Here is a 17216-nt window from a genome sequence, read left to right as displayed (position 1 = left end):
ATAGCTTATATGTGGTACTTTGTGATGGAGTACCATTCATGCTGAGACTTGCCCTCCCTGAGGCCAAATGGCTTACATAATGAATTGACTGCCTGTATTTAGGGTGCTTGTCACTAATGGAGAATGAATGTTCTGAAGACAAGGATTGCTACCACTTGGATTCCATTAGGAAAAAGTCTGAGGGACTGTTGAAATTCTTCTATTATACTGAAATTTGTTGAATCAAATATTGTATTTGGGTCATTGGCTAGTCCTTGGAAATCTTTAGATTTTAATTATAATGTTTGTTAATGGCGTTAATGAAAGAGTTGGCTTTGTAGTCAAAGGAAGACCTAGATTCATTCCTCATTGCCACAGGCTCTGTGATGCTGGACAAGTCTCCCTCTTAGTACCCCCATTCAGCACTCTAAAACTGTAATTGCAGATGCCAGTCTGTGTTGGCAGAGGGAATTTCTTAGACCAAATAAATCACAGGTCTAGTACTGCCCCCACCCCCACCTCCCTTCAGAAAGAAGAGTTTTAATAAAATTTGACTGTAATAACATGTGCAGATGAAAACTGTTACCTTCTCCAGTAGGATAATATTAACTTTTTTTTTTCGACTGGACCTTTACTGTTACAGGAATTGTTAAACATAAGTTAATATAAATAGTATTTCAAAGACTCAGCACTCTCTAGTTATAGACTCCTCGTACTGAAAGGGACCTCACCTGTCAGTTGCCTCTTCTAAGCGGTGCTCAAATTGTGAAACCTGTCTAGAATGCCCCCTGAGGTGGTTTCATCTCTCCTATGCTTGAGGGGCGAATCAAGTTATTCTCAGCATCCCCTAATTTTCTGCTTTTGTTTTGCTGAAACTCCTTTATACCCATATTGCTAGGCCCACCTCATTCTACATGAGAGGAAGCCCTGTGGCATAGTAGACACCAGACTAGGTTCTCACGGCATCTGTGATCTATATGACCTTAGACAAGTGCTTTAACACTTTGTGGGCACATTATTGATTGCTCCCTTTTCTGATCTCTTAGAGCATGTATAAACTTGAATAAGATAGGTAGTATGTCTGTCGTAGGCAGAATTTGGACCCAGATCTCCCTGACTCCAAGGCAGGTAAAATCAACAAGGTTTTATCAAGTACTTACTAGGCACTATGCTAAGTGCTAAGGATTCAGATACAAGCAAAAAGAAACACAGTTCTAGCCCTTAGGAGTCAATACATGAAAGGGCGCTAAAAAGTGAGTGGAGGCAGGGTGGGACCCCAGATTTAGAATTTGAACCAGGAGAAGATGACCTTTGTGATCCATGGGTGGCAAGTCATTTTAATTTCTCAGTGCCCTCCACAGCCCTCTATACAGCTCTTAAGTTGTGTAGTGGAAGTTTCCACATGTGGAGTTCTCAAGACCAATGAAATGCAAGTATAGATCTTTTTAAAAAAGGTAAATTGCACCTAATATTAAATAGACAATAAAATAATTTCCTCACAAACAAAATCCGTGACATAAGTAGTACAAAGTCTATGGATTAAGAGATTCAGATGAAGAAACTAAGCCTCAGGGAGGTGATTTGACTTGTTCATGGTGATCTAGGTATTGAATGAAGGTCCTTTGACTACAACTTAAGTACTTTCTACTGCCCTACTACCTCTAATTTTATGTCTCCAACTGGAATGTCTACACTTTGAGATCAAGTCATCATAATTTAGGGTGTTTCGGTGTTTTCCCACTCAGCTTTTTGCAAGTGTTTGCTAAATACTTGGTGATTGATTTAACAAAATGAAGTTTTGTGACTCCTAATTATTTCAGTGACTTCTAGCACCAAATAGATAAAACATTGTTTTCTCTCTAAAGTGGAATTTGATACAGATTTTTAGTACTATAATAATGATAATAACTGATATTTACATGGCATCTTATAATTTGAAAAGCACTTTTTATATATATGAGACAAATTTAGACTTGAAGTCAGAAAAGACTTCGAAGATATAGGGCTTAACCTGTTAGTCAAATGTGATGTCTCAGGAGGAGGGTGATGAGTTCTTCAGGGGAGGTCTTGAAGCGGAGGTCAGACGACCGTCAGTTATATTGTCATGGGAATCTTTTTTTTTTTTGGTATAGTTTGAACTAGATGGCTGCAGAGGTCCCTTTCAATGCTCAAATTATCTGATTCTGGCTGGATGACCACTTGTTAAGTGTGCTGTTTTGGAGATTTCTTTTCATATGAGTTGAACTAGATGGCCGTTCACATCTCTTCCAACTTTAGAAATTCTGTGATTCCATGAGTGTGGTGTCTTAAAAGACAAGGGAAGAATACATAGAAGATGGGAAAAGTAGTCATTGAAGCTACAGAGATGTCAAGGAAGATCAGAAGAGGGGTGAGGAACGTGGGATTTAAAGATTTAAGATGTCATTCGAACCCTTGATTGGACAATTCCAGTTGGATAATTGAGACAAAACAGGTTCCAAGGGATTGAGAAGAAAAAAATGGAGAGGGAGTGCAGCTATTAGATCTAGAAAGTGTGTCTGAGTCTGGCATTCAGCACACCTTTTGCCTTTAGGAATTTGGATAAATTTTCTCTAGCTTAAATGTGTTAAATACTTTTTACAAGTACAGAGAATCATTGAATTAAAGCTCGAAGAGATCTTTTTGAGGTTGTCTAGTCCAGCCTCGTTTTACAATTGGGCAAATTGGGGCCCAGAGAGATTAAATGCCTCTCAGGATCACATAGGTTAGCAAGTAGCAAAACTGTTACTTGAACCTAGTTCCTCTGACTCCAAATTCAGCATTTTTCCATTGCACCAATATGCTTCCAAGCTAATTCTCCAGTTTGAACAGAAAAAAAGAAAATCCTTGTTCAGAATATTTAATCACTGGCAGCAAATGTAACTTTTTGTGTCTATTCAGGACATTTGGTTTCTGTCTGGTGTTGCCAGACTCTGGAGATGCTCTCCCAACCTGCGTGCACACTGGCAAGTTGTGTTCTCTGGGATATATTTTCCTCTTAGGGAACTGGGGGACCCTTAGGGCGATTGAGATCTCATTTTCTAATGCCATTGCCTTGAGGCCCTTGAGCTGATGTGTTGTCCCCACTGTTAACTGATTGAACCAACTAATATCCCTTAACTTTTTTTCAAGTTTCAGAAGCTTTAATGTAAGGAGGAAAAAATGGCATGTCACAAAACAAAAGTTTTACGGATATTCCAGCAAACATATTCCTTTACTGACAAAAGTAGATTTTTTTTAAAAAATCACATTTTAAGTTCCCATTTCACAATTTATTTTAATTTTTTTACAAAGATTTATGAAACATGACACTCTTTTCATAAACTTATTTGTGCTGTAGCTTTCTATCAAACCAACCTCCTTAAATTATTTTCATAAACTCATCACAAATAGGTGTACACTTATATAACCACTGCAATAGTACAGGAAAAATGACTGTTAAAGACATTGGATTAGGTGGTGAAAAATAAATCACTAATAACAATAGCACCCTGGTGTAGGGGAAATAGCACTGGCTGGCCCTAGAATCAGAAGACCTGGATTTGAGTTCTGACTCCGTCACTTACTGTTCCTCATCTGTCCAAGGGGAGCACTACCCCTTGGTCTGCTCCTCCACATGGGCCTTGTTATGAGGATCAAATGAGATTTTATATGCAATGCTTTCAAAACTGTCACTCACTAGATAAATGTAAGTAGTTATTATCTTTTAAAGCCAAATGATTAGAAAATTTATTTTCTTCAAAGGTTTCATTATGCAATAATGAGAGTTTGACACAAGTTGATTTGGGGCTTTGAAGCAAGCTACTTACAAAAATAGAAAGTTTGATCTACTGAACAACATTAACTTTTACAGAGATTTACTGTGAAGGTAAATCAAGAACAGAAGGTCCAATGCATTTCCCTTGCCTGAAGTGGGTGGGGTCACTTCCTTCCAAGTGAATCCCTTGGAAGAGTGGGTTCACACTTAAATCATTTGCTAGGAATCATTCATTCCATCAAGTTCACTTCTTGTGAAAGGGCTGATGGATGAGTCCATGTTCCTCCAATTACTGGGTTGAGTTAAATAGGTCTTTCTTCAGGGTGAGGCTGCTGTTTCATTTGTTTGCTCAGCCATACACAAATCCTATCATGGACTCTAGCTACTGGACTTGAGGCATTTGTTATACAGAGCTTTTGAAGCTTATAAGTGTGTAGCTCTCTTCAGTACTCTACCTGAAAGCAGGAAGAGACACAACAGAGACTTAAACAGCAGTTCTTTCCTCCTCCCTTGATCACCACAAACCAGGAAAGAAGAGAAAGAGCCCCATTTTTGCCAGTTAGTGAAAGCACCCATTACCAGCTCAGCAGCCAAACAACAGTCCATCTATTCACCATGTGGTTAGCAGACCAGAATGTTTGGCCTTGTGCCAAATCAGTAAGCCAGGCCCTACCCTTCCATTCCATTCCAGTTAAGAAGGCTCCCTAGCCTCTTCCACATGGGCTGACATCAGACAGAGCATTGTCACACATGCTCTGGGAATGGAGCTCTATTGGCCAGGCCCCTGTTACATATAAAGCATAAATACTAGATTGTACTTGTATTAACTGTTCCTAACCAAATAGTTTACCTACTTCACTGATACTTGTTCCCCTATTAGGAACAATTAGCACTTTGTACATTTGTGGAGAAAGCACAATTACTGTTGTAAATTGTGACCAATCACCAAATGTAGTTATGTTGCTTATAATAGTAAATTCATTTCGGGTACATAAAGAGGGTGCCTAACCTTGAAATTCTATCCAATATAGTTCTTTTCTCCCTTCCTTCCAGTATTATTCCTTAAGCTCAGGGTTAACTTGGTTAGGCAAGGGATCGTTTACACCTTTTTTTTTCTTTTCCTCATTGCGTATTTTGTGCAAGACGTAATGCGTTGTAATGAGAAATCCAGCCTTGGAGAGTCATTAAGATCACCTCAGTCTGAGTGTTGCCTCTAACACTACTAGCTGGGTGGCCATGTTCAAGTCTTGCAACCTCTCAGTTCCCAAGGCAGTTTCTCAAAGACTTTGAGGTGTAGTTGGGTTTTTCAACTACATGACTGGAACGGAGTTTCCTAATGTGGTAAAATCACAAGTCAAGACCCCCTCCCCCCCAAAAATCTACTGCATGTATTATTGTATAATGCTGTTTCTTTGTGATAGATACGCTGTTGGAGAGTTTGATTCAATGTCTTATACATCTTTGCATTCTCCATGGTGTCTAGCATGATACCTTGCACAAAGTAGACATTTAGAGAACACTTGCTAATGAAAACTTGAAAAGTTTCGGGAATGTTTTATAAGGTTGAGAATTCTCAAAAATGGGTCTTCGAAGATTTCTAATCTAGGCATTTCAAAAGTAGCATTTGAAATTAGTGATCTGATCAGATGACCCAGATGATAAGTCTTTCAGGTAGCACTGCTACCTGTTATTCATCTGCTTAGCATAAGCAGAGAATAAAAAATGATGTCTGCAGGAAGATACATTGCCCAGTGTAGGATTTTTCCCTGCGACCTTATATAAACTAGCAGTGAGGGAGAATAGCAACAAGGGTAGATTGAACTCACCTGTTCCATGGCAATAGTTTAAGGACAGAAGTGAGAAGGGAAATCTAAGCTGTTACATCAGACAACTAGTGTCATCAGCAGAGCCATGTGTCCTTCAAAATGTTAATAAATTCATATTTAAAAGTTGATTTACTTCTTTTAGCTTGTTAGCATTCCTGAAGTGGATTTGTGCTATAAAACTGAGTCTCTATTAGTTCAGTCTGATATTAAACAGGCTTTTTAATTAATTTGTTAGAATGCAAGTTCCTTGAAAGTGGATTTTCTTTTCATTTTGGTATTTTGTAGCCAACCCCTACCACTGTGGTATGTAGTAGGTGCTTAACAAATGCTGGCAGGTTGGTTGATTGGTGACATTTCATTTCCAAGCCTGCCTTTTGTCTGCTTTGTGAAGATAAAATATGGATAACATTTTGAACCCTTTAAAGTAAAATACTTTATAAAAAGAAGAAAAATATCAAGATGTTAAATAGGATCAACACATATTCCTCAGTCTTTAAATAATGAGAACTTCTCTTTCATATAACTTAAATCTTTAAGGATAGCATTTTAAACAAAAAGCAGGGAGGAAATACAGAAAAGGTCAGCACCAAAATATTAATGTGTGTTTGAGAATGTTAGTGATATCAAAGAAAGGGAAAATTATTCTGGAATGTTACATAATAAAAACTAATTTTCAGCATTATTGTTGAATAAAGTAAGCACTTAGATTTTCCAAGAAAATAGTGTCATACACGAACATATATATACATAAAGAGAGAAAGTTACTTTCAGCATAGCAGTGGGATCATTCTGGTTTTTGGAGATAAAGCCATATGCAGTTTTTGCCAGTATCCATTATAAGCATGATTGTGACGTTCATTCTAATTGTGGAGGGACCTCAAAAAGCCATCTGGTCCAGGCTCCTAAGCTTGATAATAATAATACACCTTTAAGTTTGTAGAGCTGTATATACATTAAGGCAAGTGAGACATGACACCAAGGATTGGTCAGTCTGACCACCATGGAAGGATCAGTATCATCAACCAGTGGCCACAAGTTGTTTTTTCTATTGCTTGTTTACAATACCTAACTGTGTGCCAATTTGTAAAAATTTTATATACCTTGATTTATTTAGCTATGCCCAGTCAATAGGTACTTGCTTGATTTCCAGTTGTTTGCTTCTTCCCCCCCAACTTCATTTTATTTATTTATTTTGATATAAAGATATCTTGCTTTTATATCACCTTCGTTTCCAAGTATAGACCTCCCTCCAGCCCCTACCCAGTAGGCCATTCCTGTAACAAATAATTTTTTTTTTAAGGGTAAAAAGGAAAGCAGTTCAGCAAAAGTAACCAATCCATCCACACATTCTTTCTGATCCATTCTTTTATTCCCACCTTAAAAAACAAAAAAGAAAGATAGAAACTGGTACATTTTCTCAACTCTTCTCCATAGCTATGTTTGGTAATTACAATCACACAGCTTTAGGTCTCATTTTATGGAAGTTTTTACATTTACACTCTTATTGTCGTATATATTGTTTTTCTGGTTTTGCTTTTCTTTTCCTACATGAGTTCATGTGAGTCTTATGCTTCTGAATTCTCCTAATTATCTTTCCTTATGACACAATATCATTCAGTTTCATACAATAGTTATTTCTATGATCTGTCTTTGGCCTAGTTATTATTCAGAATACCATTATTAAATGTCTATACGCCCATGCATCCTATGTATAATCAGTAGCTGCTGTCTCATTCTTCTTTTCTGTATGTCTTAGCTTGATTTTGTGTATGTCTTAGCTTGATTATATTGTAATCTTTTTTTTTATATTAAACATTTATTAATTTATTTTTAGTTTCCAACATTCACTTCCACAGGATTTTGAGTTCCAAGCCCCTCCCCCCACCACAATACAGCATGCATTCTGAATACCCCTTCCCCTAATTTGTCACCCCCTTCTCTTATCCCCTTCTCCTTCTGTTTTCCTGTAGGGTAAGACAGATTTTCATACCCAATTGAGTGTGTATGTTATTTCCTCCTTAAGCCAAACCCGATGAAAATAAGATTCACTCATTCCCTCTCACCTTCCCCCACTTCACCTCTACTGTAAAAGCTTTTTCTTGTCTGTTTTATGTGAGATAATTTAACCCATTCCACCTCTCCTTTTCTCCTCCCATTATAACCCTCTCTCACCTCTTAATTTTATTTTTTAGATAACACCCCTTCATCTTCAACTCACCCTGTGCCCTCTGTCTATATATGTTTATATGTGTGTGTGTGTGTGTGTGTGTGTGTGTGTGTGTGTATACATATAACTTTTTTTTTCCCCTCCAACTACCCTAATACTGACAAAGGTCTCATGAGTTACAAATATCATCTTTCCATGCAGGAATGTAAACAGTTCAACTTTAATAAGTCCCTTATGATTTCTCTTTCCTGTTTATCTCTTTATGTTCCTCTTGAATCTTGTATTTGAAGTCTAATTTTCTGTTCAGTTCTGGTCTTTTCATCATGAATGCTTGAAAGTCCTCTATTTCACTGAATGTCCTTTTTTTTCCCTGAAGGATTATACACAGTTTTGCTGGGTAGGTGATTCTTGGTTGTAATCCGATCTCCTTTGACCTCTGAAATATTATATTCCAAGCCCTCCAGTCCCTTAATGTAGAAGCTGCTAAATCTTGTGTTATCCTGATTGTGTTTCCACAATACTTGAATTGTTTCTTTCTGGCTGCTTGCAATATTTTCGCCTTGATCTGGGAACTCTGGAATTTGGCTATAATATTCCTAGGAGTTTTCCTTTGGGGATCTCTTTCAGGAGATGATTGGTGGATTCTTTCCATTTCTATTTTATCCTCTAGTTCTAGAATATCAGGGCAGTTTTCCTTGATAATTTCTTGAAAGATGATGTCTAGGCTCTTTTTTTGGTCATGGCTTTTGGATAGTCCAATAATTTTTAAATTACCTCTCCTGGATCTATTTTTCATTCTTTTGATTTTATTTTACAATTTCTTGATTTCTCATAAAGTTACTAGCTTCCATTTGCTCCCTTCTAATTTTTAAGGAAGTATTTTCTTCGGTGAGCTTTTGGACTTCCTTTTCCATTTGGCCAATTCTGTTTTTTAAGGCATTCTTCTCCTCGGCTTTTTGCACCTTTTGCCATATGAGTTGGTCTATTTTTTAAGGTGTTACTTTCTTCAGTGTTTTTTGGGGTCTCCTTTAGCAAGCTGTTGATTTGTTTTTCATGTTTTTCTTGCATCACTCTCATTTTTCATCCCAGTTTTTCCTCTGCTTCTCTTACTTGCTGCTCAAAATCCTTTTTGAGCTCTTCTATGGCCTGGGACCAATTCATATTTTTCTTGGAGGCTTTGACTTTGCTGTCTTCTTCTAGTTGTATGTTTTGATCTTCTTTGTCACCAAAGATTCTATGGTCTGACTTTTGCACATTTTGCTCATGTTCCCAGCTAATTACTTGAGTTTTAAACTCTTTGTTACGGTGTGCTTCCAGTGTGGAGAATGTACTGTCCCAAGCTTCAGGGGTTTTGTGCCGCTGTTTTCAGAGATACTTCTAGGGACCTGTAAATTTTCAGTTCTTCCAAGGTGATATGATCAAGGGTGAGGTGTTTACTCCTTTCCTGGCCTGGGCTCTGGTCTGTGAGTGACCACAGGAATTCTTTTCTGCCTTGAATCTATGAGAAGGATTCCATCTTCACTACCACTAGGAGCTCCACCATGCCGGCGCTCCTCCTTGCCCCAGCACCACCACCCAGAACTGCGACCCAGGCCCAAGCACAGGCAAAGCAAGAGAATCCTGCCTCAGCACCAGCAAAGAGCTCCCTGCTGTCCCCCCCGACCAGCCACTTGATCTCCCCTGACTGCGTGCTCTGGAAGCAGCCGCCATCCTGGGGTTGTGCTGGGACTGGGACCAAGCTCATCTCTCACCACGGTCAGACACACCTTTCCTGTTGTCTTTGGCATTTGTGGGTTTAGGAGTCTGGAAACCACCACAGATTCCCTTGATTCAGTCCCCTGAGGCCTGCTCCAGGTTCTCTGAGGTCCTGTTTTTGCCTGCCTGGCCCACACTGAACTGAGCTACTCTCCCAGCCCAGCGCAGAAGACCTTTCTGATCAACCATCCAGGTTGTCTTGAGCTGGAAATTTGTTTCACTCTGTCTTTTTGTGGGTTCTGCTGCTCTAGAATTTGTTTAGAGCTGTTTTTGTTTGTTTTTTTCAGGTATTGGGAGGGATTTGGGGGAGAGCTCGAGCAAGTCACTGCTTTTACTCTGCCATCTTGGCTCCAGTCCCCTGTAATCTTTTTGTATTTCTCTCCTATATTCATGACATAGTGCTTTGCTTAGACTAGATATTAAAGTGTTTTATAATGGCCTCATTTTTATTTTCTTCTCATTGTCTGCTTCCTACAAACATTAGCTAGGCCTCTCTCATCCTTAAAAATCCCTTCATTTGATCCCGCCATCCCCTTGGGCTGACTTTCTCTAGTCATGTATGAAGAGCCATCTATCCTCGCCACCACTACTTCATTTCCCATTCACTTCTAAACCCCTTGCATTCTGGCTTACTTTGATGACACTGCTGACTGCTATTGTTGCCCCTGCCTGTCTCACTGTTCTTCTTCTGACTAGTTTGGTGTGTCATCATCCATCTCCTGCCCTTCCTATCAGCGATGCCCCCAAACACTCTTCACGCTTTCTCTGCTGGTTATTTTACCTGACTTCATTTCACTCTATAATAGACAGACTAGCCTACTATCCCTCTTTATGATCTATGACGCTGGCATTCCATCTCTAACAATCTGTATTTGTCCTCAGAAGGCCCTATTTGTGTAGGTCTACTGCTCAGCCTCTGCCCCCTCCTTTTTGGGACCCTTCCTGATGTCCCTACTCTTCACTTTTTAGTGTTTTCTAAAACATGGATTATATGCATCATAGCCTCCTAGTAGAATGGTTGTTGAAGCCAGAGAACATTTTTTTTATCATCTTACCCTCAGCCCCACACACAATAGATACTTAGTGTTTGTTGAATTGAATTGTTGACTTGGAGTAAAATATCTGTCCACTGCAGCTGAATAGAATGGATAAGATCCATCCAGTGAATTATATGATAGTAATGTTACTATTCTATGTCACGGCCAAAGAATTTATCACTCAGTAGCTAACAGTCTGTCACAGTGGCCAAACTCAGCTTCGTAGAACTCGACTCAATTTGATAAAAGAAGGCAGGATTTGAATTCTACTGCCATAGCCTTGGAAAACCCATGGCCATTTCTACATTGTGATAAGAATTTGTACTAGAATTTTTTTGGAACGATATTAATAGTAATAATCAGTAAGCTTCCATGAAAAAAGTATAATAGCTAACACTCCTCAGCTGTAAATGACCAAAATGTAGTTTACCAAGAATAAATTAGTAAATTCTTATTATTGCTATATATGTTTATTTAGAAGTGGGAGTGGAGAATAAACTAATAAAAATTTGTCAGTCGACATTTGTATATCATTAAAGATGGCTTTAAGCATATTTTTAAGTTAAATAATCTTTATATATAACACATTTGATTTATGATGTCAATCATGATGGTTGGGTTGACTACTTAGAGATTGAAGGGAAATTAGTTTATACAATAGGATTTATTAAGAAGTTTTGTTGTACATTGGAAGTATAACTAACAGTTGATTTTAGGTGTTCATTATTTATTTAAATAATAATAGGTTTCATAAATCCTACTATAAAGCAGCTTGCAGATATTCATTAAATCAAAGTTTTGCAAGTACCAGACTCCACACATGTTTGGCTTTTTTTTTTTTTTTTTTTTAATTTTTAGGCAATTGGGGTTAAGTGACTTGCACAGGGTCACACAGCTAGTAAGTGTCAAGTGTTTGGTCTGAAGCCGGATTTGAACTCAGGTCCTCCTGACTCCAGGGCCAGTGCTCTAACCCACCCATGTTTTTAAAAGGTATTTGTTAATTGTGGTTAAGAGGATTTGTTTGAGGGGCAGCTAGGTGGCGCAGTGGATAGAGCACTGGCCCAGAAGTCAGGAGGACCTGAGTTCAAATCCGGCCTCAGACCAAACACTTGACACGTACTAGCTGTGTGACCTTGGGCAAGTCACTTAACCCCTATTGCCTCACTTAAAAAAAAAAAAGGATTTGTTTGAAGCAGGAAAAAATAAAACCTACCTGGGGGCAGCTAGGTGGCGTAGAGGGATGGGGCACCGGACCTGGAGTCAGGAGGACCTGATTTAAAATCTAGCCTCAGACACTTGACACTACCTGTATGATCCTGGACAAGTCACTTAACTCTGATTGCCTTGTGCAAAAAAGAAAAGCAAAGAAAAAAAGAAAAAGCCCACCTTTTCTGTGTACCTTTTTATTAATTCATGATGTGTGTTTCTTTTTTTTTTTTTTCTCCATAGATATGAGAAGGTACCAGTAATCTTGGTTGGGAACAAAGTGGACCTGGAAAGTGAGAGAGAAGTATCTTCAAATGAGGGAAGAGCCTTGGCTGAAGAATGGGGTTGTCCCTTTATGGAGACGTCTGCTAAAAGTAAAACAATGGTGGATGAGCTCTTTGCAGAAATTGTTAGACAAATGAACTATGCCGCTCAGCCAGACAAAGATGATCCATGCTGTTCTGCGTGTAACATACAATAGCATTTAAAAGTGGACATGTCCTGGACACAATTTACTCAACTTTTGTAGGTGGTAAAATCCTGTCTGCTTTACTGCCCAATTTGCAAGGATGTGTGGAATGAATCTACAGTGAAGTTACATACTTATTCAGAGCTAAGCAGTGATTGTCAATCAGTGTCTCTGAATATATTTGGGTTCAGTAACTGTATTTTTCACTACTGTCCTCAGTCTCCCTTATGCACCTGCAACTCGAAGGCATAGCCAGTTAATCTACAGGGTGATCTCATTTGAAAGATATGTTGGCATTGTCCCAGACAGCAGCAACTATTACATAAATTGGAAATATTCTTGAGGGAGAAATGAGAAGACCTGCAATGATCATTCACAATTAAAATATTTGTTCTGTTTTGGTTTTTTTTTGTTGTTGGTTTTTTTTTGTTTTTTTGTTTTTTTAAAGAGAAAAATACACAAATACCGAATTTTAAGACTTGTAATAGTGCTTCTGGCCAAGTTAACTCAGTCAAGTAAAGCAGGATCAACCATAATGCTAACAGCATTATAGGGGACATTCTTTACGAGGCTGGCATATTATTTCTTGTTTGCAAAATCGATGCTGTTAGTTGTATATTTTATCCTAGTCTGTGACATGGAACTCACTGCACCAGTCCTTGAAAATGAAGAGATCTGAACAGGTTGTGCAAACGCAGTCTGGTTTTATAATGTGTTAAATCATCTGTTTTGCTACTGAAAATGGAAGATCTCTTCAGGTTTTGTTCAGACAAAAAAATAAGCAAACAAACCTCTGTTTACAAAGCAGGAAATGTCTTTATCACTTTATTGAACATGGAGGAAGCAACTATGATGAAAAGAAATTGCTTAGCCTTACTAACAAGGAGCATTTTAGTAGATTAACTAGTACCATCTTGTAAGGAAAATGAAGCCATGTTGCATCCAGATGTTCCCATTTGCAGAAACCTCATGGGACAGTACAACCATTCTTCATTTTTGAGTTTGTTAAGACAACAAATTCTTTTTTGCCTTTAAGGGCTATGGTTTTTGGTGTGATCCCAAGCTAACTTTCTTTCAAAATCAAGTTTGCTATTTCAGAGCTTTAATGTTGACATTTTAAAAAATTGAATAACCATGTGAAACAATTCTGGCTTAAAGGTAGGATATAAGTTATAGGATAATGAGTAAGGGATGAAAAACCTTTTATCTCTAATTTTCCTGATGTACTCTACAAAGGTTCTCCTGCAACAGTTTTGCCCTGATTACTGAAGTGGCAAATAGAGTGAGAGTGAATATTTTGTTTTGAAAAGGTGCTCAAGCTCTGACATTTTTAGTTTTCATAGCCGTGAAGTATTTATCATTTGCATGACTAATGGCACAGAAATACCTATTCAAAGTTTTACAATCAGGTGTAGCTGATTTTTTAGTTTTAAGCTTCAGAGTTTGAAATGCTGAAGAGATTATCTTGAGTTGGCCCTCTGTAGATGAATTTGGCCTTCAAAACTGCAAAATCACTGAGCCTGTGGTCTACATGCCACCCTGTGTTTCATTGGTGTCACAATCTCATGTAGTAACTGTAGTTTTTTTGTTAGGTAATTGAAAGGGTGTGTCCTTGTATGCGTGCATATGTATATTAGTGGCCTTCCAAAATTTGGCACAAAGTTAAGAGACACTAGCCTCTTCTAAAAATCTGTACTTTAGATTTGTCTCAAGGACTATATTAGCTTTATTTTTTAAATTATTTTAGAGCAGTTTTTGAATAAAAAAACTCCCATGTTTCATGTGATTAATTTATATTAGAGTGTTTGGTGATTGGCAGAAATTCAGCAGATAGAGAAGACCTGGTCAGATTATTCTCAGTTAGACTTCCTGTCTTCTGAGAAAAGAGAAAGGATGCATGTGTTAAAATCAGTGTTTAGTTCTAATCAGTCTTTCTGAATTTTTAGTTGCAAAAGCAAATTGCTTTTTTTCATGTAGTTTCCATCATCCTCAATTTTGAAGCACCTTGTTCATATAAAATTTCAGCCCTTTATACTAAACCCAATTTTAAGACCTGAATGTCCAGGGGAATTGAAGGGATAAGGAATACTACTTGTCTCTGCAGTAGAAATAACTGTCAGTGAATTAGATTTCACATCCTATAACTTTTTAAAATTTTTCTATTTTAGGTATTTCCAGATTCAAATAATTGAATATCATTGATAGTTCAGAATGCATTTAAGTATACTCCATAAAGATCCTACAGTCTTATGCCATGGATTGCTATGCAGACAATAGAAATGGGCAAAAATAGCATGAAGGGTCTTACAGACTCTGAGGAGCAAAGGATTATCTAAAATTTTCAATCATGTAGTTAAGAGTTTGTTAAGTAAGTCAGATGGGCTTTTAAATGTGCACATCTTAGTAATCAGTAAATTGACCATCTGGTCATATGTTTCATCACAGTCCTACATGTTTAGTGACAAAGCAACACCCATTGTCACCAAAAAATGTAAATGCTGTTGTGCTCTCTGTCTTGTGGTTCTCAAATTATGATGCTTTCTTGGTATTCCATCTGGTGAGAACATAGTTTGGCTTGATTGAATGATAGTTACATTTGGTGAGATGTTGGCAAAAAGTTTGAGAACAGGAAGACTAACCTTCAGGGGCCACGTGAAAGAATTAGTGGCCACCTCTTTCTGCAAAGGTTAGTAACCTCGGCTCATTCTATTTTGTACCCTGATCAGACTAGCAATTATTGTCAATGGAAATTTTTCTAACATGCCTTAAAAATATTATGGTTTGATCCAAAGACCCACTTTTACTTTAGCTGTTCTTGTAGGGTTTTCTACTTTCTTACAAAAGCAGCATTTTTTTTTAAAGTTTTACTGATTTTTTTCCTTTTAATGTTGCAATTTTAATTCTTGTAAGCTGTAATAGTGATGGTAACTGTTGCCTTTCATTTTGTTCAGCCTGTGCAAAACAAGCCAGCATCTGATCAAAAGTATTACACAAAAGTCTTTCTTAAACATTTGAAAGGTGCTTTGATCACTTTTTTCTTTGGTTTGTACAATTAGAATTAGCTTTTCCGACTAGTAGTACCACAGTTGCCATCACTTATTTATGGGAAAACTACTGTTATCTGCTCTCCTGTGTAAAGAATGTTGCCTAAAGATGTCTGCCATTTGTTTTTCAGAGGATTGTATGTACGTGAGAATATGTGTGCATGTGTGTATGTATGTGGATTTTTATTATTCTTATTTTTATTTTGTTCTGATCAGTGTTCTGTCTTAGCGCTGGTTAGGCTTTAATTGTGAAGTTCCCCAACCAATCAAATGTTAAAAGATGATGGGAGTTTTTGTTTTCTGTTTATCTGTGTCATTGTGCATATGTTAAATCTTGATCAGGGTTTCAAGAGTGACTGCAGTGGGTTTTGGAAACAGACTTAACATTATTGATTTGGGGTTTCCCAGAGATTAATTAAATATAGTTCACAGTTAATTGTTGAGCTCTAATACAACTGACCATTTAAAATTGAACAACAGTTTATTGTTTTGTAACAATGTCAGTTGTTAAACCTCGCTGTTTGGGATAAAACAAGAATTGTACATAGAACTCAATGCAAATTCAACAGTTGTATTTGGAGTTAAATTATTTTAACAAATAAATTTATTTAATGAAACTTCCTTTGGATTTCTTTGTATTATCAGCATCCAAAAATGAACTTGCATGGGCTGTGCAGTTATTTCACGTATAATGAATTTTATTTCCATGAAGAAATTATTAAGTTTCTAAACAATGTGCCTAAGTAAAAGTGCTTGTGGTTAGTAGTGGAGATATGTTCAAATAGCAAAAGAACAGAATGCAATGTACTTTTAACTTTTTAGATTTCAAAATTAAATGAACCAGGCTTTTTCATATCTACATCCTAAAATTGTAATGTTTTAAGGTTTTGAATTGGAAAATGTTAGTGTTCCAAAGAAGCCTGATTATACATCCCAGCAATGATAGTTTGAACAGTTATGATGCTCATGTTAACAGGATTGTTCTAGATAATTGACATTGATTAGAGGTTGCATTATAATCATGCCAATACCACTAAAATGCACCATTGTGCTCCCTGGTGATGGGCTTCAGGCTGGCTTTTTGTTTCCCGGTCATGTGGATCTTAAGGTGCCAGAAGCTGGAGGCTGGTCCTCTGTAGGGACTGCTTGTTCTATAGAGGATTCTGTGAATGTTGACAAATGCTGTTAATTGTACCCAGCCTTCAGCTGCTCTAGGCACTGATAACTAGCTCATTCATTCTGTAAACCAATTTAAGCTGTGCCTTTTGGTTATGTTGCCATTGGACTATGTTGAAAGCCCTTGGCAAAATTCCACTAGTTTAGTAGTTTTAGTGTATAAGAGAATAATTGCAAGGATGCAACAGAAGCACTATGGAAACACTTTAGGATATTTAAAGCAAAAATGCAACTATAAATATTTTAATACAATATTAAATATTTTTCAAGTTGGTTAGCTTCATATTATTTCAGGTGTTTAAAAATACTTAGGCATACCAATGTCAAGTTGTGCTGAATGGAAGGTTTTGAGACTGAAAAACATTGTTTTGGAACTCACCCAACTTACAAATAACTTATAAGACATAATGCTCAATAAATTTTGGTGGATTATGGAGGCATATATAAGCGATTACAGGAGGAAATATAAGTAGCTGAGTGAACAGGAGGAGGTGACTCACTTGATTTAGGGTTGGATCAGAATGAACGCCAACTGACCCCCCTCCCCCCCCAGGCCTGTGAAGCAGAGTAAGTTAAGGAACTTAACTGGGGGGGGAATGGAGCAAATTAATGATCTTACTTCCTTTGCTTGTTTAAATGAAAAACAGTCTCATAAGGAGGTTCGGACATAAATCCTAACAAAGAACAATGCCTGGCTCCTAGTAGGCTCAAAAAGTGTCGATCAGATGAATAATTTCATTGTAATTTTAAACTCATCTGTTTGTATTTCCAGATCTCAGCAC

At 37.5% G+C, this 17216-nt stretch overlaps 1 protein-coding gene across 1 annotated transcript in view; it reads left to right on the top strand.

The window, feature by feature from the left end:
• RAP2A (RAP2A, member of RAS oncogene family) overlaps positions 1–12618 on the top strand; it is a 37420-nt gene extending 24802 nt beyond the window's left edge. Inside the window, exon 2 of the mRNA XM_027854140.1 lies at positions 11989–12618. Coding sequence (XP_027709941.1) covers positions 11989–12226 — 238 coding nt within the window. The 3' untranslated portion in view covers positions 12227–12618. The remainder of the gene's footprint in view (positions 1–11988) is intronic.
• Positions 12619–17216: the final 4598 nt, after the last annotated feature.

The sequence above is a fragment of the Vombatus ursinus genome, unplaced genomic scaffold (assembly GCF_900497805.2).
Source record: "Vombatus ursinus unplaced genomic scaffold, bare-nosed wombat genome assembly UNPS02010304.1, whole genome shotgun sequence".
Classification (NCBI taxonomy): Eukaryota; Metazoa; Chordata; class Mammalia; order Diprotodontia; family Vombatidae; genus Vombatus; species Vombatus ursinus.
This window is presented reverse-complemented; position numbering and strand designations above follow the sequence as displayed.